This window comes from Pituophis catenifer, unplaced genomic scaffold, assembly GCF_029215685.1.
Source record: "Pituophis catenifer annectens isolate HBS135680 unplaced genomic scaffold, rPitCat1.0.hap2 SCAF_9, whole genome shotgun sequence".
Taxonomy (NCBI): Eukaryota; Metazoa; Chordata; class Lepidosauria; order Squamata; family Colubridae; genus Pituophis; species Pituophis catenifer.
Window position 1 is genome coordinate 20795434 of NW_027256889.1, and position 25267 is coordinate 20820700.

The 25267-nt window shown below is 40.0% G+C and overlaps 1 protein-coding gene across 3 annotated transcripts; it reads left to right on the forward strand.

The window, feature by feature from the left end:
* Window positions 1–14045: 14045 nt before the first annotated feature.
* On the forward strand, window positions 14046–23410 carry TRAPPC3 (trafficking protein particle complex subunit 3). 3 transcript variants are annotated; one of them, XM_070949830.1, is made up of 6 exons: window positions 14046–14176; window positions 18273–18320; window positions 19271–19368; window positions 19595–19694; window positions 20493–20675; window positions 21438–23410. In XM_070949830.1, exons 1-6 carry the CDS (start codon window positions 14132–14134, stop codon window positions 21555–21557), a joined length of 594 nt encoding a protein of 197 aa, XP_070805931.1. In that variant the 5' UTR covers window positions 14046–14131; the 3' UTR covers window positions 21558–23410. The 3 variants fall into 3 exon arrangements, with proteins under 3 accessions (XP_070805931.1, XP_070805932.1, XP_070805933.1); XM_070949831.1 differs by lacking the exon at window positions 18273–18320; XM_070949832.1 differs by lacking the exons at window positions 14046–14176; window positions 18273–18320; window positions 19595–19694 and having other exon boundaries at window positions 19302–19368.
* The last annotated feature ends 1857 nt before the right edge of the window (window positions 23411–25267 follow it).

The following is a 25267-nucleotide window of genomic DNA, read 5'->3' on the forward strand; positions in this document are numbered from 1 at the left end:
CTATATATAAAATAGAGATAGATAGATATATATTAAAAAAAATGAGATGGAACCTGTTCACGAAAGAAAGAACTGCAGAATTAAGTCACATACAGTGTATGTTTCCAGAGCAATCGGTGAATGGGGGAGGGAGCAGCTCTGCCTTGCTGAAGCTGATTTCTGTTTTTGTGGGGACGGGGAGCAGGCCTTATCCTTGTCCTGATGCAAGGAAGATTGTTTACTTCACCAAGAACACGCCACTTATTATGCAATATGAAACCAGCCAACTGCTTTCGGAGCAGCTTCCTATGGGAAGTGCTGCTGTCATCATCTTTTCCTTTGTGCGTTTGGGTCTCTGTGTTTCTTTTTCGGGGTTGGGGGGAAGGGAGGGAGGGAGGAGGAGGAGTCTAAATCCTTTTTATGCCTTTACCTCAAGTTGCTCAGCAGCACAACTCTTTCTGCAAAAAAATTTAAAAAACCCACAACAACAACAACAACACAAAGGTTATTAAAACTTATAGGAGCAATGCAAGTGATGTTGAGGTGGGAGTGGGTTGGTGGGTGTGCAAAAGTGTTTTTGTCTGTTTTGTACCCTTGCGGGGGTTGCATACGGCTTCCCCTCCATGGTTGTCTGTGCTTGAATGCAAGCAGAACAAGTGTTACTTTGTGTGAACGGCCCCATCGTTATTGTGGGAAAGAGTGTGCGCACTTGCACTTAATACTTCCCTGTGTAGTTTAGCCAACTGCTGCCTTTCATGTCTGTCTGCATAGCTTGGGAGTCGCACCACTCCATTTGCTTTCCATCATGGAACTAAATTTGCCATGTACTTTTCTCCCAGAAGTACTGATACAGCCCGGCCAGTCTAATGATGTTGTTGCTTTCTGCTTGTCCAGAAGTTCCAGCTAATTTTCCCTCTTGTGTGTTGTACCTGTATCTTCCAAGCTTCTTGCGACATCCTATGTTCCTTCGTTTCACTAGGTGGCACGTCGTGATGAAGTAGAGAGTTGAGTTATTTTTGTTTTGTTTTTTTTTAAAAAAAGGAGACAGATTTGTTGAATGGCTTCCTCTCACTTTAATGTGACCGCGCATATCTATATGTGTACTCCCCCCCCCTTTTATATTTATTAGACAAATAACAATGCTTTAATTTAAGTGGGCAACCTGGGTTTTTATGTTTAGAGACATAACTATTTTGTTTAAAGGACTGACAACCTGTTTTTGCTACCTTTTTAGTGCAATAAGCCGTTAAAGGAATAATAATAATAATAATCTGTCCATTTTTGCTGCAGCAGCATTTTACACCTTTCATGATGGAAAAATGGATGTATCTGGGCTTTTAAACAAACAAAATTAGCCTCAATTTTGAAAGGAAAGCCTTAAAGTAGGGGATTTTTCTTTTTTTTTTTTAATCAAAAAGGCAAGTTCCTTCATGCTGCTCTTTGTCTCCAGCGTTTAATGCTGCCTTGTAATGCAGGACTTCTGTTTGCTGAATCTTTATTTTATGAGTATTTTTCATCTACAGCAAAGCCTTTTACAGAAGCCTAACTCTTGTCCCGATGAAATCAGGCCAAGCCTAAAATGCAGGTGGGCGGGAGAGAGTGTTTTAAGAAGCTATTTTTTGATTGTGTAGGCTTTTTGTTTTGAAATTGAGTGCGCTATTTTGTTTGGTGGGATACATTTTAGAAATGAGATCACTGAATGTGAATCTGGTAAGTGGGCCTCTCTCTGTTTCATTCCACTTGACATCCGAAGCAAAGTATTTTATTGTCAGAGGTGAACATTTTGACTCAATGGCAGGGTTTGGGGAAACATTTTGCACTTTGTAAACACGTGAACTGCAGTTTTGTCTGCTTTATTTGCACTGGTTTTATATTATATATGCAGAGACGCGTGCTTGCAGATGGTTCATTTGGGCATTGTTGAATAACCCAGCCCTGCTGAAACAAACCAAGCCATCTCCACGTGAAAACCATTTGACTGGTTGAAGTATGTTTACTTACCTCCATGTTGCGTTTAAAAGAGCCCGCTCTTTTTGCCAATCTCTTGTACGGAGAGTTGATTAATCTGAGCCCATTTTGCTCCCCCAACCATGATCCTTTAACCTTCTGCCATGTTTTAAAGGATAGGTTTGGATTTCTGTAGGATGGTGTCTCAAAGTGCATTTACCACACATCTGGCCTAGCAGAGTTTATTCCGATTCGCAGGGAAGGGACACAATTTGAATACACTTAAAATTGCTTTGATTAGGGAAGCTGTTCGCTTGGGTTACAAGTAAACTCCAAGCCTGAAAAGTGTCTTAGTTGAGGATGTGTTATGTACTGGGCTTACCTTTGCGTTCTCAGCATGACTCCAGGGAAGGCAGCACAGGGAAGAAGTTCAGGCTTTGGGAGATTGATTCACATTTGTCTATCATGTCTTTGTCCAAAGAAAACATGCCCCGTTTATCAATCTAGGCTGTCCAACCTCACTGGAGCTCAATGCAAGTTTTATAATACCAATAGAAGAGAATACTTGGCGCTCAGGATTGAACTATGGGGTCCTTAGTGCTTTCTGAGCTTGGTTGTTTCCTTGCAGACGTTTCATGACTCAACTAGGTCACATCTAGTTCCCTCCCTCTCTAGCACTGACGATGTTACCCTAGTTGGGTCATGAAACATCTGCAAGGAAACGACCAAGCTCAGAAAGCACCCCAAGGACCCCGCAGTTTTATTGTTCTGGGTGAACGTATGGTAAAGCGATAGCATGTTTTCATAAACACATTACTCTTTTTTTTTTTTTTTTAAGAAATTGCCACTTCAGTGGGAATTCATGCCCTAAACTATTTTCCAAGTTAGCTTTTTAGAAGCACTTTAAAAATGTTACTTTGGACATTTGAGTTTTGCTTCCTTTAAAAAAAAAAGTTGTTTACATCTCGATGCAGTATGATATATATTTCTTATTCTGTTCCAATTGTTAAGCAGATTAATTTGCAAACCTTGCCTGTCAGTTTCCTCCTTCCTGCCAAGTCAAAGGCCGCCAGGAAAGCATCTTTTCAATTCATGCAGAGTGCTAACGCAGTGAAATGGTTTTCATGTGGAGGGGATCTGCTAATTTAAGAACCAAACCTGGCAACATTGGAGTTGTGAAACTATCTTTGTAAAGTGCCGATAAACATTCTTAGTACAATATCAAAGTATTGGCATTGGGTGCCACACTTCTTACAATACTATAGCTGCTATATTTATTTAAATGGACTTGGACAATGACTGCATGAGGCCAGAGAAAAGCAGGAATTCAGGCTTGTGTTTAAGATGTGAGATTCTGATTTTCTGTTTTGTAATGGTATGATATAACAAGGGGTGCTGTTTTAACCAAGATTATGAAACAGACAGATATTATTCTTTTGTTTTTAAAAGACTTAAGATATTTTTTGATGTTGCAATGGAGCTGGGTGGGTGGGTGGGGAATAAATGGTACCTCATCTGTGGTGGCAGTTTCCAGTATATTTTTCACAGGAGTATATGGACTTATTTTTGTACATGTTCTTAGTTTTAAAAGCTTTCTTGAATTTTAATGTGCTTTCATGGAAATCTTAGCCTATAGAGTCTTAGAGCTGCCTGTTCAACCTGTGTACAACTGGGAGCGTAGGGGTAAGTGTCTTCTACATCCATTTTGGCTTTGTTTTTAGTATGCATCTTTTTTGCCGAAAATGGTGGCTCTAGAACCCTGTGGATCCTTCCTGTATATGCAAGTGCCTCTGTCTCCTGTCCTCTCCCCAAACCCAACCCAGATACTTGAGAAGGAAGGTCTACCAAGAGAATGTAGCTAAGGGAAAGCTATAGGGGGCAGGGGTTTTCTCTCTGTGCCATAGGTCAGTTGGTCATGCACAGTCTCCATTTATTCCAGTTTGGCTGCATGGGAAGGGATCCTTCCTTTCGTCTGATGACTAAAAGGTCAGAAGCAGAAAGGATCACATCAGCCAAGCATGATATTATCTAAGCATGAGTTGCTGAGTGATGTACTACCAAAAGACATCCATCCCAAAGCTCCATTCTGTTGGATCTTTTGGGCATGGAATTTGAGATAAATAGGTGTCTGCATGAAGTTGAGTGATTTAAAAAACAAAACAAAACACATAGATGAATAATATTACTAACAGCTAGAGGTGCCTGGATCAGCTCGTTTGGATGGTCTGTGTCCAAACTTGAAGCATGCATATTTGAGGTGTTTTAGTTTCTGCACATAGCAAGATGGGACTGTTTTGTTTGAGCCTCCCAGAGTTGCGTTTTAAGATGGGTAGGCATCCTAAGAGATTGAATGAAGGGTGGACTGAAACAGGGCTGATTCAGGCAGAAGTGTGTGTAAGAGGGAAGAACAGGAAAAGCCCAGCTCATTTAACAAAATGGCGAAGAGGAGGGCATTGAAAGATTGGGGGACAGTTCAGGCCAGTAAACTAGGCCATTCTAGACAGAGCCCGCAATGGAGAGATTTGGGGGGGGGACACACGGGGGGGGGCATGGGGATGGGAGATCATGCGCTGGGACCTGCTGAGGGACAAGGACAAGAGGGAATGATGCGTACCAGCTATGCTCTACTTGCCCTGTCTAGATTTCATTTCATCCCAAACCCAGAGTAACCCAAGTGTTTTGGGATTTGGTTCTGTTGACTGTGGCTGACCTGAAATGGTTGGGCAAAACTTGCCGAATGTGTTGGTTTATTGTAGGCTTGAAACAAAATGTTTTTTGTTTTTTTTTTTGCATTTCATGCACCTAAAGTCTATTTTATAAGCCTTTTAGATTGCATCTCAAGACAGTTTCCTGCAAAAAATGCATTAAAATTACAAATGAAACTGTTTCAAGATATTCTTTGTCTTTATTTTGTATGTCCCTATTCTGTGGATCACCCCTGTGGATCTGATGGGTCTGCTTGGTTTCCAGAGGATGTTTGAGGACTTCCTCAGGAACTTGGGAGTTCATTGTGGTGTGACCTGCTGGGGATACTGCACTGTCAACCTCTAGAACAAGGCAATAGCAGTGATCCTTGATTTTAATTTTTTAATTTTTTAATTTTTATTTATTTTTATATGCCGCCCTTCTCCGGAGACTCAGGGCGGCTTACAATGCATTAAGCAATTGTGGGATTGTGCTCCAACAGCTTCTCTGCTGATCTAGTAGATTTCTCTGAAATGTTGAGGAGCTCTGGGAGATGAAGCAGCAGAAGAGATGCCTGGAACAATACTGAAAAGCAATGAAGAAGAGTTCTGAGTCAACGTGGCTATCAGGTTAGGTTCAAACCTATAGCGTAGCTATACTTTGTGCTTATCAAATCTGTGGTTTCCTTCCAGCAATTTTATTTAAGATTTCCTGGGTCTTTTAAGGGAAAAATGGGCTGGATGATCAGTTAGTAGGCTGCTATGATGAATTTGCAAAGCATCTGGAAGGTAAAATCACATTTTCTCAAGGTTGATGTCAGCTGGCCGTGTCCAGTCGCGATGACTTGGAGATCGTCTTGTGAGGTTATCTGGAACCAGTTCAACCCTGTTGATCCCAAAGAAGTGGACTAGCTCTTCTGTGATGTCACTTGTGGACTGGATTCATTTGGTGAAGGCTTACCAGGGAAATAGCAGGTATGAGTAAAGTCTAGTTCATCCTTGGGAGAAGAGCACCGTTGTCTTTCCAAAGGAAGTGGCATTACCCCCCTCTTCCAAGGATACGTTCACTTCCACCTCTCCTTGGAAAGCCATTATTTGACCCCACTATTTGTATAACTATTGGTGTTATACAAAGTGTTCCTTCTTTTGTTTGTGTTCAGGAAATGGGACAGAGGGCAGGGGATAGAACAGAGACTGCACTGATGGTCCTTGATGACCTGATACTGGGAAAGGCGACTGCAACATCACAATCTCCTTTGAAGGTTAGGAGTAGGGGGCACTGTGTAATAAACTTCTGGCTGGTTCAGTTGATTTGGAGTGGAGGCTTAGTATTCAGGCCCTAAGCTGTGGGGAACTACAGTGCTCAGTTCTCTTTTCCATACACTTTAATATCTATAGGAAGCAGTGGGTGAATCATCTATCAACACTAGGTGAAATATCGATATCCGGAGGATACTTAAGATATATTTACCCACAGTGCTGTTGAGGTTCTGTCTTGGTTCCTGGGTGGTATTAAGATCTGAATGGAAAGAAATTGGCTTAGATTTCATCCCAGCAAAACTGAGTGGCTGCGGATTCAGAAGCCAACAGATTCTGGAAAGTAGTGGGTAGCAAAATAGGATAGCAGGTTCTTAGTTTGGGTGGCCCCTTGGAATCGTGGCTTCTACTCAACAAGCAGTTAGAAGCAGTGGCCAAAGAGAGATGTTGCATAACTTCATTTTTTTTTTAATTTGATTTATATGCCGCCCTTCTCCGAAGACTCAGGGCGGCTTACAATGTGCTCAGCAATAGCCTTCATCCTTTTGTATATTTATACAAAGTCAGCTTATTGCCCCCATAAACTGGGTCCTCATTTCACCTACCTTAAAAAGGATGGAAGGCTGAGTCAACCTTGAGCCTTGGCGAGATTCGAACCCTGCAGTAATTGCAGACAGCTGGTCTTAATAACCAGCTTAATAACAGGGTGCCTTAAACCCTTGTACTACCAAGGCACACATTTTGTGTGTGAGTTGCAATTGGATATGGAGCAAGAGTTCTCTCAGAACTATTGGAGCTACCTGAGCTGCTCTTAAGGACCATCTAACCGTACAGCAATTAGAGTAATAATTAGACACAGTTTGGTTTGCCTATGTTAACATCTATTGCAGGTGTTACCCTGGTCTGCAGTCAGCTTCCAGATGCAATTTAAGATGTTGGTTAGCTTTAGGATTAGGGTTAGGAACTGGGCATATAGTTTTTAGACTGCTCACTCAGTATAGAATCTTGTCTGTCCAATAAGATCCAGGATTTACTAGTTCTAACTAATTCTGGATTAGGACTAGTTAACCTAAAAGGGGTCCCGAGGATAAGCTTTCTTGAGGAGGGGCAGGCCTCCTTAGGAATAGCCTTACCTCTGGAGTTAAAGACAGCTCTATTCCCTATTCCAATGAGCATTGAAGTCTGGTTCCGAAGGGAATCCTGGAATGCTGATTTGTCCAAAGGGACATAGTGCCAGTTAGTGGAAGCAGGTTGAGAAGAGGAGTGAAGACTGCTCTCTTTTGTGTTTTTGAAATGAAATATTACACGGAGGAAATGTATGCTGCTCGGAGATGGTTTGACTGGAGTAATATAAATGCCTAGGTAATAAATATGCAGGTAATCCTCGACTTACAGCCATTCATTTAGCAACTGCTCAAAGTTATAATGGCACTGGGAAAAAAAGCAGTACTTTGTGACTTATGACCTGTCCTCACACTTACAATCATCTCAGCATTCCCATGATCAAAATTCAGGCACTTGGCAACAGGCATGCATTTTATGACAATTGCGGTGTCGGAGAGTCACGTGATCATTGTTTGTGATCTTCCCAGCTGGCTCCTGACAAGCAAAGTCAACGGGGGAAGTTGGATTTGTTTAAGATTCACTTAACTTCAGTGATTCGCTTAACAACTGCCTTGCTTAGCCATTTAAATTTTGGTCCCAATTGTGGTCGTAAGTTGAGGATAACTTGTGTTTTTTGTGTTTAGGGATGAGGCATTGGATAAGCTTTTAATCTCCTTGTAACCTTCTGCTTTTTTTTTTTTTTTTTTTTTTTTTTTTGATGATTATGTTGTCTGGTTTTTCCACAAGTCGCTTTAGAAATTAATTTTGTATGTGCATTGATGGGAAAGCTGTCTTTCTAATCCGTGTAAACCCAGTCCAAACCCCAAGCACTCTGTTTATCATCTTCAGTTTTCCAAATATGGCACTTTAAATTGACATTGATAATAGGGCTAGCTGTTCATATGCAGGGGGGTTCAGGGCAGGACCTAATCCTGCCATAACTTTTGCTTCCTATCCATAGGCAGTTAGCACGTGCGTGTTTGCTGGATTGATGCAAATAATGGCTGGTCTGCATAAAAATTCCAAGTCAAGCACTAGCACAAGTTACTTTTTAGATATGCAATGTGTACTTAACTCTTAAACGTTTCTGCAAAGTTGGACAATTAGCTCGTGAACTACTTGCAGATATACTAATACATATTTATGAATAATACCTAAAAATTAGAGGTGAAATGCTACCAGTTCGGCACGGTTCAGCTGAACCGGTAGCGATGGCGGCGGGTGGTTCGGAGAACTGGTAGCGATGGCAGCACGAGGTTCCGCCCACCCGGTCATCACTTTCTGGTTTTAACCAGGAAGTAACCTGTTTTTTACCCTCTGCCCATGCGCCGAGGGTCCGTGCGCGCACGTCATGCGTGCAGGGTGTGTGTGCACTTCCGAACCGGTAGGGAAGGTAAGTAGATTTCACCCCTGCTAAAGATGAAATGCCACCGTCAGACAAAAAAATGAAACTGGATAACACGGGGCCCCCTCTGTTATCACTTCTCCATAGATATGCTGAGGTCTTGGTTTTGCTGATAATACTGAAGTTAGAACTCAGTAACCAGTGGGAATCTGAGGAGCAGACCATCGAGGTTTACAGATGGAGCTGGAGAGCTTTGGAAAACTAAACTAAATTGAAGAGCCACTTCTATAGGCGGTTTAAAAAAAAGTTGACAGAAAAGAAATGTTTGTCCGGTGTATTGCTAGTTCATATCCATATGAGAACTATGTCTGAATTACCTCTGGCCTATAGATCACTCCGAAGACCTGTTTCCTTGCAGGATAGTTCCGCCATCTTGAAGCGGTCGGTTTACTGAAAGCAAAACAGTCCTCAAAGTGCCTTTTTAGAAGATGGTGCTGTAGATGATTTTTTGTTGTTGTTCCCAAAGTTGTATATGGGGGTGGGAGGGGGGTGGTGGGGCGGTGGAATCAAAACGTTCAGTGAAAACATGCCAAGTTCTTCATAATATCCCTCGTGGTGCTTGGCACTACATGGTGTTTTCCCTTAAACCAGGACCAAATAACCATAGACCATATGATGTTTGGGAAAAGGAATGGTACTGTTAGATGATTAAAACTCCACTGTGTGGATTATACTTTAGATATTTTAGGATAGGTTAGCTCAAGATATACTGTAAGCTCTGAAAGTCACTTCAAAAGTCATCAACAGTGAAATTGGGGGTAAGCAGATACACTCCTGAAGTTTTCTGTACCTCAAAGCGGGTAAAATTTTGGAAATTCCAGCTTTTACTTAGTGGTTTTTTTTTTTTTATTCTAATGATTGCAGTAGCAGATGTAATATGGCTAAAAAAAAAAATGGCCTTTTCGTGCTGAGTATGCCTATTAACCCTGAGACATTATCTCTTTTTTTACTTTTCCGATACTGTTTACTTTTGAGGTTTCTACTAGCGGGGAAGTAATTAATACCAAGCATCTCAGTAGCAGTGTAATTCTGCAGATATAACAGTTAACAACATTGTGGTCACGCTCTAAAAGTTACTTGTAAATGCCTCAAAATCGAACCAAACCAGTAACAATCTTGATATCAGGAGCATATTTTTTCAAGAAAAATCTTGACTTCTATTTTGTTTAGATTATTGGTCATCAGTGTCGTGTGTTTATGCTATAATCTTTTTTTTTTTTTTTTTTTTGCCAGAAATTTAGCTAGGTTGGGGGTTGGTCTTGTTGAAATTGCCCTTTTACAAACCAGGATTATTTGGGCAGGTTACCAGGGCAAAGAAAAATGTACAGCTAGCCTTTGACTTACAACAGTTCATTTAGTGACCATTCAAAGTTACAACAGCACTGAAAAAAGTGACTTATGACCATTGCAGCATCCCCATCCTTACATGATTTACATTTGGGTGCTTAACAACTGGTTCATCTTTATGACAGTTGCAATGTCCTGGAGTCATGTGATCTCCTTTTGCGACCTTTTGGCAAGCAAAGTCAATGGGGGAAGCCAGATTCTCTTAACAACTGTGTTGCTAATATTAACAACTATAGTGATTCACTTAACAACTGTGGCAAGAAAAGTCGTAAAATGGGGTAAAACTCGCTTAACAAATTTCTCACTTAACAGAAATTGTGGGCTCAATTGTGATCGTAAGTCAAGGACTACCTGTGTTCTAAGCCCATGTAATATCAATTTTCGGCATTCTGGTACATCTTTGTATTCAGCCATCAGTTAAGATGAGACAGATTCTGTCAGCGCAACACTGAATTGTAAAAGAGACCAATTAACTCTTTGGGCCATTGACAAATGCTTAAGCGTAGAAAACAGAAAACCTTTTGATTTCTGGTGAAGCAGCCTACTTTTGTTTATGATTATGCCACCGTTTAGCGAGAATAAATGTCGTGGGCTGCAAATATATCTACCCATTGCTCAGCCATGTTTCTCCATGCCCATAATGCCAATTTTCTTCCCCTTGGGAGAAATGGACCCAGCTCCACTAATTTTTTTCCAGAGTCATGGAAGCTTTGAGCTATTGCAAGTATCATTTTGGCCTGTTGCCTTAATCCACATGTGTGTTGCCCATTAATTTCTGCTATTTTGTATTTTTTTTTTTTTGAATAACCTTATGTAAAAACAATGTATTAATAATAAATTGTTCAGTATGCACTGTGATGTCTGAGTTCAGAGTAATTCGATCATATATTGTTGTGAATGGGTCAGTTACTGTACTTTTCCAATGATCACTCATTGCTGGGTATTTAATAGCAGGTAGGAGATGGTTTTATATTAAATGAACATAAGCGTTTCTGATCACAATATCCAAAGGACCAAAATGCTAACACACATTACTCGGTGATGAAATGGTGAAGTCCAAATTTTTATAAAGATGTTGAAATAATGTATTATTAAATCAAGTTGACAGAGGAGGGTGATTTCGCAATATTAGAATTCTAAATGTGCAGTGTCTATTTGAGTGACAAACTCATGTCAAAATAAGGTTGCAACCCAATAAATTTTAATACATTCACATTTAGTCAAATTTGTATGTTTAAAAATTTCTGAAGCATGAAGCTTTTTTTTTTCTGGTTTTAGTTGATGCTCTCGTGTTGAGTCATTCTTTCCACAATTATTACATTATTATTACAAGCATTACATTTGAAAAGAATATCTAAACCTGTAATCTAATTGGGCATATGTTTAATTAAGGGTTTTGTTTTGTTTTGTTTTGTTTTGTTTTGTTTTGTTTTGTTTTGTTTTGTTTTGTTTTGTTTTGTTTTGTTTCCTTTAATTTATATGCCGCCCTTCTCCGGAGACTCAGGGCGGCTTACAATGCGTTAAGCAATAGCCTTCATACTTTTGTGTATTTATACAAAGTCAGCTTATTGCCCCCACAGTCTGGGTCCTCATTTCACCTACCTTTGAAAGGATGGAAGGCTGAGTCAACCTTGAGCCTAGCGAGATTTGAACTTGCAGTAATTGCAGGCAGCAGATGTTAATAACAGTGCTTTAGTCCACTGTACTACAGGCTCTTCCCAGTTGTAGCTGTTGGCCTTCTAATTGTTGCAGCTTCCAGCATTCCTCACAAATTGCAGCTGATGAATACTTTTCATTGGGTAGACCGGGCTGAAGTGACATGGGCCGCCCCTTTACATTTTCTAGGACGGCCCCCTGGACCGGATCTGACCACATCGCAGGCCTTGTGTTTGAGACCCCTCCTTTGGAGGGCGATAGGTGGAGAAGCATCTGGCTTTAAGGTATAGAAAAATAGACTGGCCATCCTCTCACTTCTAGTTGTTTAAAGCAAAATTGGCTTGTTCCTGTATTTCCAGACCCAATTGCCATTATTTATATCTTGTATAGATACTTAGACTCCCCCCCCCCTCTGAATTTCATCACACTTTGAAATTTGAGTCTTGCTTATAAAACTCAGGCACCCAAGTTGGCCTAGAGCTGGAAAGAACCATGCAAAGTGTCTTTTTTTTCCACACACACACACACACACACACACACCCAAGAACTTCAGGCAAAGCACAATGCATTTTATTCAGGATGAAACCTTTGTACAGAAACAAAAGATACATACACTCAATATATATGATGAATGAAAAAGCAACAAATCAAATAATAAAGAGATTTTTTTATTAGATTTGACAAAACACAGACGCCCTTAAGATATGTTGCATCTTCTACTTTCGCACCTGGATTTGTTTGTCAATACTTGCAACTTTAATCAGGGACTTCTGAATAAGCCCTGTTGTTTGATTGCTCCTGAGAGGGCTAGTTTTTGCACATCAAAGGAATCCATTTTGGCTCAGGAAAACTTCAAAAGGCGGCATGGATGCCATGCTAAAATGCTGGTGTCACCTTTATTAAAACGCTAATAACGAAGCCTAAAATTCTGTATAACATGGGGAACTGAAGAGAAGTAAAAACGAAGGCATTCTTCTACTTGGCAATTTGTAACTAATAACATTCCAATTTGCCTTCCAGAAGGAAATTTAATTGCAAACTATCTGTCCACACATATGAACATAGTAAGCACACACCCACATCCACGATACTAATCAGATCCACATCTCTCTTACATTCAGCAGTGGTTTTGCATTAAGCAACTATGATGGACCTCTTTAGATGTCTGTGAACAGTGGTGTCCTTATGGGGGTGGCCCAAACTGGCAAGATGGCACTCACTAATGAGCAGGGATGTCCAACCTTGGCATCTTTTGGAAGTGTGGACTTCAACTTCCAGAATTCCCACCCTGGCTGGGGAATTCTGAGAGCTGGAAGTCCACAAGTCTTAAAAGTTGCCAGGTTTGAACACTTCTGAATTAGAGTATAGCTCAGGGGTCAGCAACCTGTGGCTCTGGAGCCGCATGTGGCTCTTTCACCCCTCTGCTGCGGCTCCCTGTCACTCAAAATATGCCTCACAACAGGGAATGTGTGACACCCGCCAGCACGCGATTTATTGAGCTTTTCGACTCTCAGTAGGCCAACCATGGATAAATCCAAGAAAAGTTTCAGAAGAAAACGTTATGCTAGTTTTCAGGAAATAGTCAGGCATGGGAAGGGTTTTGTGGCTCCCGGTGTTTTCTTTTGTTTGGGAAACGGATCCAAATGGCTCTTTTGAGTGTTTAAGGTTGCCAACCACTGGTATAGCTGAAGTCCACACACACACACATACACACACACACACGTCTACAAGTCCATTCCACATTCAAAAGGAGCATCTTATTTTTAATTTTCCCATAGACCCCTTATACTTTAACCGCAAATTAAGCATCGTGGGAAGAGTCTTGATTTTCACCATTTCGTTATTGTCCACATGGTTGCTATCTGGAGGGTTAAGTCATAAACTTTTCGACATAACTTAAAAAGACGAGAAACACCGCCGACAAAACGTTTCCGCTCAGCCACCAAGGGTTTGGAAATAATATTGCCAATTCCCCTGCTCGTATGCCATTTTTCAAAGATAAGTTATTTAAATAGACCAACAATTTAAATTCTTTTATGATCAATAAAACAGACATAGTTAGAACAACTAATCAGTGGAACAATTTGCCTGCAGAAGTTGTGAATCCTCCAACACTGGAAATTTTTAAGATGATGTTGGACAACCATTTGTCTGAAGTGGTGTAGGGTTTCCTGCCTAAGCAGGGGGTTGGACTAGAAGACCTCCAAGGTCCCTTCAAATTCTGTTATTCTATTTTTTGAGAGCAGCTAAACAGCTGACACCTACTAGGACACAAAGAACATCTCGATCTCATCGATGCGGGGAGGGGGGGGATCCCGAAATTTGAGATTCCCTACTGCAGAGGTCTTCAAACTTGGCCGCTTTAAGACTTGTGAACTTCAACTCCCAGAATTCTCCAGCCAGCTATGCTGGCTGGAGAATTCTGGGAGTTGAAGTTCACAAGTCTTAAAGCGGCCAAGTTTGAAGACCTCTGCGCCTACTACCTTGGAATAAACTCGCGCGAGCATGCCGGGAATTGTAGTATCGCTGCAAGGATTCCCCCCCCCGCGCAGGCGTAGTTCAACAACCCCGTCTTCCGCCTCACTCTCGCGCAGACTCCCGGCGTCCCTCACAGGCGGTTTACCTGTGGCCAGCTGCATGCTGGGAGTCGTAGTCCTTGCCCTCAGGAAAGCGACAAGGCGGAGATAGGCAGGACGGCTTCCTTCTCCCAGAGTTCCTCTTCCCGGCCGGGCGAGACGGCGGCGGCGGCAAAATGGCACGTCAGGGCAGCCGAGGAGGCTCCGAGAGCAAGAAAATGGTAATGGTCGCTGGCGGGGCGGGAGGAGAACGAAGGAAGGCGGGCGTTGCGGGCCTTGAAGGAGGGGAAATGCTATGTTCGTAATGGCCACCGTGAATAGATGCTGCACCTCAGGGTTTCCCTGATAATGTTGGTGCCTTTGCCGGGCGAAAAAAAAAAAGACACGTAAAAAGAGGTGGTGGGGATGATGGCTGACATGCGGGCCGCCCCCGAAGAAGCCCACTGGGCGCTAAAAAGTGAGAAAGGGACGTTAATTAACTAAGTGGAGGAAAACATACCTGGTCAAGAGGAGAAATAACAAGCTTTGTGTAACCATCATATTGTCCTGTGTAGTTGTATTGTTTAATAATAGTGCCCTGTATGATGTATTATGTTATATTATCCCTTATATATCATATTGTCCTACACACACACACACACACACACACACACACACACACACACACACACAACATCCATCATAGAGGATTGACATTATATATAATACTGTACACACACAGACACACACTAAACATTCATAGAGAATTGGCATTATATATAATATTGTCCTATGCGCATCAGGGTGGATTTGATTTAAATCACGAGTAAAAAGGCTTGATTTAAATCACTAGTAAAAAGGCTTGATTTAAATCAACTCGATTTAAATCATAATTTTTAAAGAGCAACTGTCATCTCTGCTATACCTTTGACCCACTCACTGATAGTCCCAGTGTTGCAGAATATACAGCCTCGTGCTACGTAACTAAACTCCATTTCATGCTGAATAAACTAAATTATTTATGTATCTTAAATAGAAAACTATCTTACGATAGATTTTTACCCCAAAAGTTTTTTATTAAAATAAATTCGATAAAAATCAAAAAAATCCGATTTAAATCAACAAAATCTGATTTTTTTTGATTTTTTTAAAAAAATCATTTTTATCCACCCTGATGCACATGCACACACACACACAACACATAGACGATTGACATTATATATAATATTGTCTACATATACACGCACACACTCTAAACATTCATTATAGAGGATTGACATGCCGTATTAATATGTAGTTACAAATACGTAATAATATTATCCTATATGATACTGTACTTTATGATATTATCCTGTTACAAACATGTAAAAATAATACATTTTGCATTTTTCCTCTTGATCATCCCCTATGCCTTTTCTTATTTATGGAATTGGGGTCCCTTTCCTATTTTTAATTGCAATTATTTTTGTTATCACTTACTAATGGATGCATATGAAATATTAATATTGTATACCTTTCAATATCTAGGTAATTAGGGTATTTTATTTATTAATTGTATTATTTATTAAATTTATATGCCTTCCCCCTCAATCTCAACAATTCTGGATCTTACAAAAAATAAAAAACCAAGCAAACAGATTACAATAAAATCAAACTAAAAATTACACTAGGAAACCTAGTGACTTGATTTACAGTTCAAAATGTTGGTTACAGTTCAAAATGTTGATTAAAGTAATAGGCAAATTTCCCTAACTTTTCTGATCATTTTTATAATAGTGAAAAGATGAACAGTCTGAATGCTTCTGAAATACTTTTAAAATTATAAAATATAAAATGTTACAAAATAAAACAGTAACCAGATATATTAAATCTGAAAGAAAATGTTGGCAGGATGTATGACTGCATAAAATAAATGTTTTTTATGAGCCTCCCAAGGATTAGTACCCTACTTGGGTTAGTGTACCCACTTATTAATTAATCATATGTATAGACAGCTAAATCCTTTAGGACTCTTGACAGTTTACAAGAGACAATGCACAAGGAACAATAAGTATGAAAACATAGAATACAATAAACTTTAAAAAACCAAACTGTAATCAAACTAAAATGAAGTCAAGTGTCAAATGCCATCTGGTTCAGGGGTGAAAAGAGTGATCAAAATGCTTGAGATATGGAAGCTTCCCATATCGAAAAACTACAATACTGGGGAAGTTTTAACATACTGTAGAATGAAGACAAGTCGAGGTAGACATTGTAGACGAATAAAAAGTTTTGCTTGGTGTAGCAAATGTAGACCAAGATACGTTTTTTTCTCTTACAGCATTAGAAACCAGAAATTCAAGACCAGTAAAAGGAAACACTTCTATACGTAATGCGTAGTTAGGCCATCAGATATGAGAGTGGACACCAATTCAGATTGTTTTAGACATATGCATTGCAGAATTAGGCAATGAATAGCGTCCAGTCTTATGGACTGGGTAGTGCCTCCTAAATCCTAGCAATATATTTAAAATCTAGGAGCTGAGGAGCCATATTGGAAGGGGGCTGTTCCTTTCTGTCCATGCCTGTGTGTTTCATGAATGCATTTGGTCAGCCACTGTGTCATGTGAAATGCTGGACTGGATGGACAATTGGCCAGATCCTACATAGTCATTGTTATGTTCATATCTCAGTTTAAGACCTGAAGTTGCCACAACACAAATGTTGAAGGACCCACTTCGATTTCATATTTTTGTAGGGTGATTGAACAGGGACTTTTAAAAACTACTTTTCCTAAATCGCATAATTTCTTGGGTTAGTTTGGGCCTGGTGGGTTCTTCTTCCTTTGCATGGATATGGATGAGGGAGGGAGGGTTGTTGAACCTAGTGGATTCCAGAGAGAGAACTGATGGATTTGGTGGATTCTGGGATACTCTGGGAGATTTCCTTCTAGTGAGGTGGGCAATCCTGCCAGTTGGGATCATTATAGTTCTTTAACATTAAGATGTGATGCTGATTTTATTGACACCTCTCTTGACCTGAGGTGCATTTTTATAAAAATCTAAGTGTTTCTTTACTTCAACAATAATGGAATTAGGGCATATAAGAATCAACCAGATCTCTCAAGCATGTGTAACCTGCTTCCTTTGCTTCCTTTGCTACTAATTATGACAGATTTTCATCTTGTTGGAAAATGGTTTCAGCGTGTCTAGTTCAAAGTCCAAATTGTTTAGATTTTAATTATCCTAGAAAATAGGCCATGGAATAACAGATTTAATTTACAGGAAAGTAAATTGCAACTGAATGCAGTGAAGAACTTTCTAACAGTAGGAACAGTTTCACCATGGAACTAATAACGTTGTACAAGAGTGAGCTTCTCTTTGTTTGATATGTTCAAATCCAGGTCAAATGCTTTGATTTTGATTCCTGTAATGAACAAACATCAGTAGCCTAAATGGCAGCTTCTAAATCAATGCCACCATTTGGTTTTACTCCAGAACAGTGAACCTTTGTGGATATTAAACACAATTTCTCTCTTTTTAATAGCTATAGATAGGCAAAATGTTCAGAAATGAACTGTTAGTTGTTGAGTATTCTCCATTCTGTCATGTACTGTTTTTTTCCATCTGCCTTGTCAATGGTTATTGAAATATGTGTTGTTACTAACCCTTCCTTTATTTTTGTTTCTTTTTCCACTCTGCAATTATCAGCTAGGTTACAGGAATCTTCAGGCTCCCTTCCCAAGCTTTCTAATTCTACAAAACAGCTTTATGTAGCTTTATAATGCTAATTCTATAAAGCAGCTTTGGTCAGTCTGGATCTCCTATTAACCTTCAACTCTGTATCCTCTGCTGGCTGATGGCTATGGTGTCTCTGGATCCATTTGATTCCAGAATTCCAAACCATAGCTTACAGAGGATCTTGCTTTTTCATCCCCTCTCACTATAATAAAAGCAGTATTGTGGTGCAAGCTCTACCACTGTGGGATATTGTGACATATGCAAAAAAAAAAAAAGGTGTGTGTGTGAATGAGGCTTCTACCTTGCACTACTTTCAGCCCAAATCCCCTTTACTGCCTTGACGGATGACATTGGTTGCAAAATATCTAAAACCATGCAAAACCCAACCACTCAGAAAAAGCAGTGTGGACTGTTGGATTGCTGCCCTCAATATTGCTGCTCTGTAGAAATAGCATCATGTTGAATGAACCTTAACTTCACACATGACTTGATTGTCTCTTCCGTGTTTTGGCTTTGTGTGAGCATGTGAGAATGTGGTGTGATTTCTATTGTCTCACTAAACTCTGATGTCTTTTTTTTTCTTCTCCCTTTCTGCTTGCCTGCTGCTTTCATTCTGTAGTATTGGTATTTGCCATTCATTTCACCTTCTGCATCTATGCATCTCATGGTAGGTTTTAGGTTTCTTAATCTGAGACTAGACATTTCTGCTGTATAAAATGAGATTTTAATAAAGTCTTAATATATATATCCGTACCTTTTAAAACCTTGACATTTTCAGCTCTTAATAGGAAGGCATTTGTGTAGCCAATAACTGACGTATTGTTTTATTCAACTTTAAGTTTTAAGGATGGGTGGAAGATACAGCAAGTATCTTTTTTTGTCTTTGTTGATGGTGTGTACATTTCTGCTGAAAGTTTATTAGCTTTGTGGTTCCTTTAAGTTTTTAAGTGGAATATTATTGAAACAATGTAAGTTAAAAAAGTGTTCTAATTAGGATTGGACACTTGGGACCTGTCAAATGAAATGTCTTTCTATTTTTTGCAAGTGACCGTTTTCATCTTGAAATCAAGGTATTCAATTTTGTGAAATTGTTTGCTCTGAAAAGTTTCCGCTGATCCAATGTATGAGCCAAACTATTGATTAGGTCTGGCCACAGGGAGCATGTGACTCCATTGTTCCAATAGCTTCATTGTCTCTTTTATGGAAGTATCACTTGTGTGCCAAACTCTATCCTTATTCAAGCAAGTATTGATTAATGAACACAGGAGCAATTATTATGCCAAGAATATTAAGGATTGGGTTAGAATTGATGGGCTATCTGTTGGTAGCCATCTTCAAGTCATAGCAGAATCACTGATGCTAAGGAAAAACAGAAGTCTCTCCCTGTTTTCTATTTCTTCTTCATATCTTTAGGACAGAGCTGTTGTATTTATTCTTCTCACCCTCGTTCAAAATGTATGGCCCATGCAGTATTCATACTCTTCACTATTCTGGTGAAGCAAGTCTTCTTGTTCATTTTTTTTTCTTGTGACAGACTAAGCTGTGCCTGGGTCAGCCCCTAAATATTTGCACCCTTTTTTGTCTGGTGTATGCTAAATATGTTATGAATTTGTCTAGAGCTCGGAGCTCTTCACTTTGACGTATGGGGCTTTGGTCACTCAGCTGTGTAAGGACTACGAGAATGATGAAGATGTCAACAAGCAGCTTGACAAAATGTAAGTAACAGAAACAACGTGGGTGTTCTCAGGTTAGAAATGTCAGAAGCCCCTTTTCCATGGGTTATTCGCTTGCAGAATAAATCTAATTTTATCCAATCCTTGGAGTTTGGAAAAATAAATGAGCATGGATTTACTTTCTAAAGCCTCAGGGTATTTCCCTCCAGTTTGACCTGCTTGGTGTGATCACAGTTTCATGGCATCTTGCTTTTGGCTGCTTTAATAGGGGCTACAACATAGGTGTTCGACTTGTGGAAGACTTTCTAGCACGATCCAATGTTGGGAGATGCCATGACTTTCGAGAAACGGCAGATGTAATTGCAAAGGTGATGCTTCTTTTTGATTATTCGGCTTTGTTTCTGCATGTTTGTTGTTTGCTTGTGTTGCTGTTAAATAATCTTATTTTCTTTGAACTTATAGCTATGCATTAGGAACACAATTTTCTCACCACAAAACAAATTTCACTCTTTTAGTTTATTATTATTGTTTTACTTCTGTTTTATTTAAAAATAGAGACAATTCCAGAAAACAGCTGAGAACAAGGCTAGTTTTTAGCAGTTTTCTGGAATTGTCCCTACCTTTAAATAAGTGAATAAATAATAATAAAAAACTAAAAGTGTTTTTATTATCAAAGCTGGATGTCTTAGCTTTTTACCAAGAAGCTAAGTAAGATGAGATAATTTTGTACCCTGTTTCCCCCAAAATAAGACATCCCCTGATAATAAGCCCAATCGGGCTTTTGAGCGCATGGCAATAAGGCTGAGTGCTTATTTTAGGATTCAAAAAAATATAAGACAGGTTCTTATTTTCGGGGAAACATGGTAACAGGAAAAAAGGGAATCAGAAAGACTTCTCCTATTCAATAATGTAAGGCAATGGTCTAAATATTACCACTGTTTTCAGAAGGGGGAGGCATCAGACATAATGCAGAGAATTACTTATCAAAATCAGTATTGTCTTGTCTAATCTGGTGTGTGGAAAAGAGTTACTTAAGTATGTTACATTGAAGAATTGCTGGGGTTTGTTATGTGGTTGTTTGTTGGTTGATGTGTAAAAAATAGTGGCTTGCTAAATCTTTCACTCTTTGAACCCAGCTCTTCTCTCATATCTGTTTCACTTGATAGGTAGCATTTAAAATGTACTTGGGTATCACACCAAGCATCACAAACTGGAGTCCGGCAGGTGACGAATTCTCCCTTATCTTGGAAAACAATCCACTGGTGGATTTTGTGGAATTACCAGACAACCATTCCTCTCTTATTTACTCTAACCTCTTATGTGGGGTGCTCCGGGGAGCCCTGGAAATGGTGAGAAGAAGTGGAGGCCAGTTGAACCAATGGCCCTGGTGGCTGCTTTTAATGAAATGCATAACTACGAGGCTGCATGTTTTCTGCATCCATGAAAAGTTCAAAATAAATTGTGGACGTTAAGTACATGGGTTTATGTTAAAAAGTATCATCAGTATGTTAAAGTAATGGATAGTATTCATTTGGTAATATTAGATTTCCATTAGGTCTGTGAGTCTGAGAACATCAATTGAAACAATTCAAATATTTTCCAACTTTTCCATCTTAAAAAAAATTCTCTAAAATTTCTTCCATACATTCTGGTGCACTTGTGTTAATAAAAAAGTTAGTTTGCAGGCTGTTACGCTGTAGTATTGTGAAGGCCAAAATAGTGTTCTCATTTATCAGGACTGCTGGATCAGCTCTTTGTATTGCATTTATGAGCCATCTTTTTTAAGGATTCTAAGTAGCTCACAGTCAGACCCTACGGTATCAATGAGGATGACTTTGGAACCTTTCATCATATGTCCTAAGAACAATTTGTGAGTCCATCAAGGGGGTTCCAAAACCCCCAGTACAAAGGGGGGATCACATTGCTTACAAGACAGGAAGGTCGACAGGAAGGTGGAACAAAGACTGTAATGTGGGAGAAAGGTGACTTTTCATAAATAATGGGATGTATTTTGGCATGAATTCCCTTTTTTTTCAAAGGGGTCTGGCACTTCAGGGAGCTGTTGTAGGGAAATATCTCAAAAGTGTGGACTTTCCTCTCTTTCATCATAGGTACAGATGGCTGTGGATGTCAGATTTCTCTTGGACACCTTGAAAGGGGATGGAGTCACAGAAATAAGGATGAAGTTTATCAGGCGGATCGAAGACAACCTCCCAGTTGGAGAGGAGTGAGTCTTGAGCAGCTTTCCTATTGGACTGGAAGGGATGAAGTCACTGAACCGGAGCTTCATTCGCATATAGTACCTTGTGTACTTTGAGACACTGACTGGTTAAGACGTCAATTCATTTGAAATAGTCTGTTTTATTTCCACAGATTTCTATTAAAAGCTTTTGTAGGATGTAGAACTCTTTTCATATTCATCAGAAACACAAGGCACCCTTTCCTTGTTACCACGCTTAGCTCCATGCAAAAATACAGGATATTAAAACTCTAATTTTGAACTGGAATAATTCCAGATGCCACTTTTGTTCTGCAGTATGTGAAGAATTCCGGCATTATGTCCTCTGTTCATGTTGGTCAGTTTTTCTTCATGGGGAAGCCATTCCTGATAGCACAGAATGCATTCTATGATTTGAAAGAATTGAGAGCTCCTAATGGATTTGGACTTGTCCTTTTAGTTTTGCCATTCAACAAAACAATTAAAATTCATGTTGAATCAAGAGCTAGATCCATTTTGACAGTCCTGAAGGAAGTGTGTCATTGAAACTCAACAGAATCCCAGTTGGTTGGGCGTTTCCGATTTCGTCTTTGTCTTCCTAGTTGGTTGGCCGAAATAGTTTTAATGAACCAATGATGTAGGGCTCAAGTTTCAAATGTTTATATAATGTTGGAAAAATGATATTCACTCTGAGGGCCTCTTCTTTACCTCATGTTTGATTTCGGTAACTAATTGAAGAGTTGTTCACACCAGTTTTGTTTTCTAAAAGTTTTAGGCAAAGCGCGTTTCAAAAATGTTGCAGTTGGGCATCCATGCTGAGAGGACAGAAATGATAGTAGCATGTTTCATGTGCATTCAATTTTTCTTAAGAAAAAGGGGTCTCAAGATTGCAGACACAAGGGTATACACAGCCTTGTGTGGTAGGTTGATCAGTGCACCAAATGCTGGATGATTGAAAGGAATTTGAAGAGTATCTTAGGAGAGTTTAACAGTGAATATTCACTGAGTTTGTCATTGTGTGTATTTTATAAGGTTCTAAGTTTCCTATTGAGCAGAAGAACCATTGTTGCATTTCGTGGACAAATTTACTAAATTTACTAAATTACTAAACAGCGAAAATCCTTTGAATTGAGGATCCCACGGAGAATGTTTGCATTAAACATAAAAATGCCTGCCACACTTAAAAAAGGCACAAGAGGTTTCTAGTGATCGCTCTCTTCTTAAAGCATAATGGAATCCATTACCCCATGCTGATGTTGGTGAAAAGATTGCAGTATTCATTCGTTAAAGAAATTAATTGGTGGTTGGGAGGCTTTATGATTTATTTGTGTGGGTATCAACTGAACGGTATTTTAAAAGTTGGCAAAGGGAACCATAATTATTTGATGACTTGGTCTTGTAAATAATGCTCTGGGTAATATGCGCAATGGGAGAATGAAATGGCTTACCTAATTGCAAGAAAATGAAAACCGAACAGTTGCTTTCTCAAGACAGTGGGGCCATTTTTAAGGGTATCTTGGTCACATTTTCCCAGCGCTCTTCTATAATTTTTCTCAGCTGCTTTGCAGAAGGGTAGAGGCAATATTTTTTTTGCATCACGAAGGATTAAAAATTTGAGCATATCTGTTTCAGAGTAATTCGTTCTGACCGTCGGAGGAATCCAGCCCTGAGAAAATCATTTTTGTTCCTTCTGTAATTTTTGATAGTTTAAAAAAATGACGCTGATCTAGAGCTGATTGGTGAATATTGATTAGTTAGATGCAATTTACACCTTTTTATTTGTATATGGGGTATGTCTTAATGTGTTCCATTTTTGAAGGTATTGTTTTGAAGCTCTTATATTAAAGACACTCTTAAATTAAGGTATATGGCAGTAGACTCATAGTTAATTTTACTAAATTTTATCCTACTTTCGCTCTCCTCTCTTTTTCCACACTTCAGCAACATAGATTTTTGATTAATTGTATTTCTATGGCCGTCTATCTCACAAGGAATAACTGGATGGTGTACAGCAATCAAATAAAATAACTATATAAAAATATAAATCATTACTAAAATTAAATATTAAAAGTTAAAATATACAACTACAAAACATGGAGAGAGTAAATATATCAGCCACATTAGTGGAGCCATCCTAGATTGTTACTGGTTCTCTTGGACCCCCAAGCCTGCTGACATAACAGACCTTAAGGATCTTCCAGAATGCTAAAAGGGATGGAGCTAACCTGAATTCAGGGATGGGAGAATATTCCAGCAGGGCAGATGTCATGGCAGAGAAGACCCCACTCCTGTAAATCTCTAGCATAGGCGTGGGCAAATATGGCTCCTTTATGACTTCAACTCCCAGAATTCCTCAGCCAGCCATATGAGTGGGAGTTGAAGTCCACAGGTCATAAAGGGGCCTTAGTTGCCCACCTCTGCTCTAGCAGATGGTACCTGCTGCGTGCCTTCTCTGTTGGGTCTAATGGGATGGGCTGATATAATTGGAGACGGTCTCATACCATGAAGGGCTTTAAAAGTTAAAACCAGTGCCATGAATTGGTTGCAGAAACAATCCGGCAGCCAATGCATATCACGCTGTTCTGGGGCCACACATAATTGCCACGCTTCTGCATTCTGCACAGTGGAAGCTTCTGAATACTACCTACTGGATGAGGGCAGCCTCATGTAGAGTGCATTATGATAGTCCGATCTGGAGGTGATTATGCAGAAGTCACTGTGAGCATCTAGGAACAGGCACAATTGGCAGCCAATACAAAGCTGTGTAAAGCAGTGCCCTCTCCCCCAAACCTTTTAAGCACCAGGGACCGGTTATATGGGGGGGGATTTCCACAAACCGGATGTGTGCAGTTTCACACACTACCTAGATCCTGCACATGTGCAGATGAAGCTTCGCTTGCCTGGCCTGATTCCTAATGGGCTGCGGACTGGTACTGATCTGTAGATTTGGGATTGGGGACTCCTGGTGTAAAGCCCCTCCTAACCGCAACCAGGTTCTGACAAGTTCTGGAGAACTGGTAGCGGAAATTTTGAGTAGTTCGGACAACTGGCAAATACCACCTCTGGCTGGCCCCAGAGTGGGGTGGGAATGGAGATTTTGCAATATCCTTCCCCCAGGAGTGGGGATGGAATGGAAATTTTGCAGTATCCTTCCCCTGCCACGCCCACCAAGCCATGCCCACAGAACCGGTAGTAAAAGAATTTGGATTTCACCACTGACCACAACTGCTACTTCTGCTGTTTGAGGTCCACCAAATGGTAGACCAGGTCTCTGCAACCCCATCCAGCATGAAAGATTGAATAGTCCTAGAAGCAGTAGACTCCAAAACCCAAAGCTATTCAGTCTTGCCATGGTTCAACCAAAGTCTGTTGTTCCCTATCCAGACACTCATAGCTTCCAGTCCATAGGATAAGACATTCATGGCATCACTTAATTTGCATGGGGCACTGTTACATAATTGGGTGTCATCAAATGTCCTGATGATACCACCACTGATGAAATCAACCCCAGAGAAAGGAGGCAAATCAGCACATCCCCATGTCATCTACTCCCAATCCTCTGAGCCGATCCAGAAGGACACCATGGTCAACAATATTGAAAACCATCAAGAGGTCAAGTAGGGCAAGGATCGAAGCACTACCACCATCATGCTCACTACAGAGATCTTCCAAAAGTACCACTAATGCTCTTTCTGTCCCACAGCTATGCCTGAATCCTGGCTG

Coding starts and splice junctions, on each gene's coding strand:
- TRAPPC3 (XM_070949830.1), top strand. CDS start 14,132: ATGGCACGTCAGGGCAGCCGAGGAGGCTCCGAGAGCAAGAAAATG. Junction 14,177..18,272: donor GCTCCGAGAGCAAGAAAATG/GTAATGGTCGCT, acceptor TTCATTCTGTAG/TATTGGTATTTGCCATTCAT. Junction 18,321..19,270: donor CTGCATCTATGCATCTCATG/GTAGGTTTTAGG, acceptor GAATTTGTCTAG/AGCTCGGAGCTCTTCACTTT.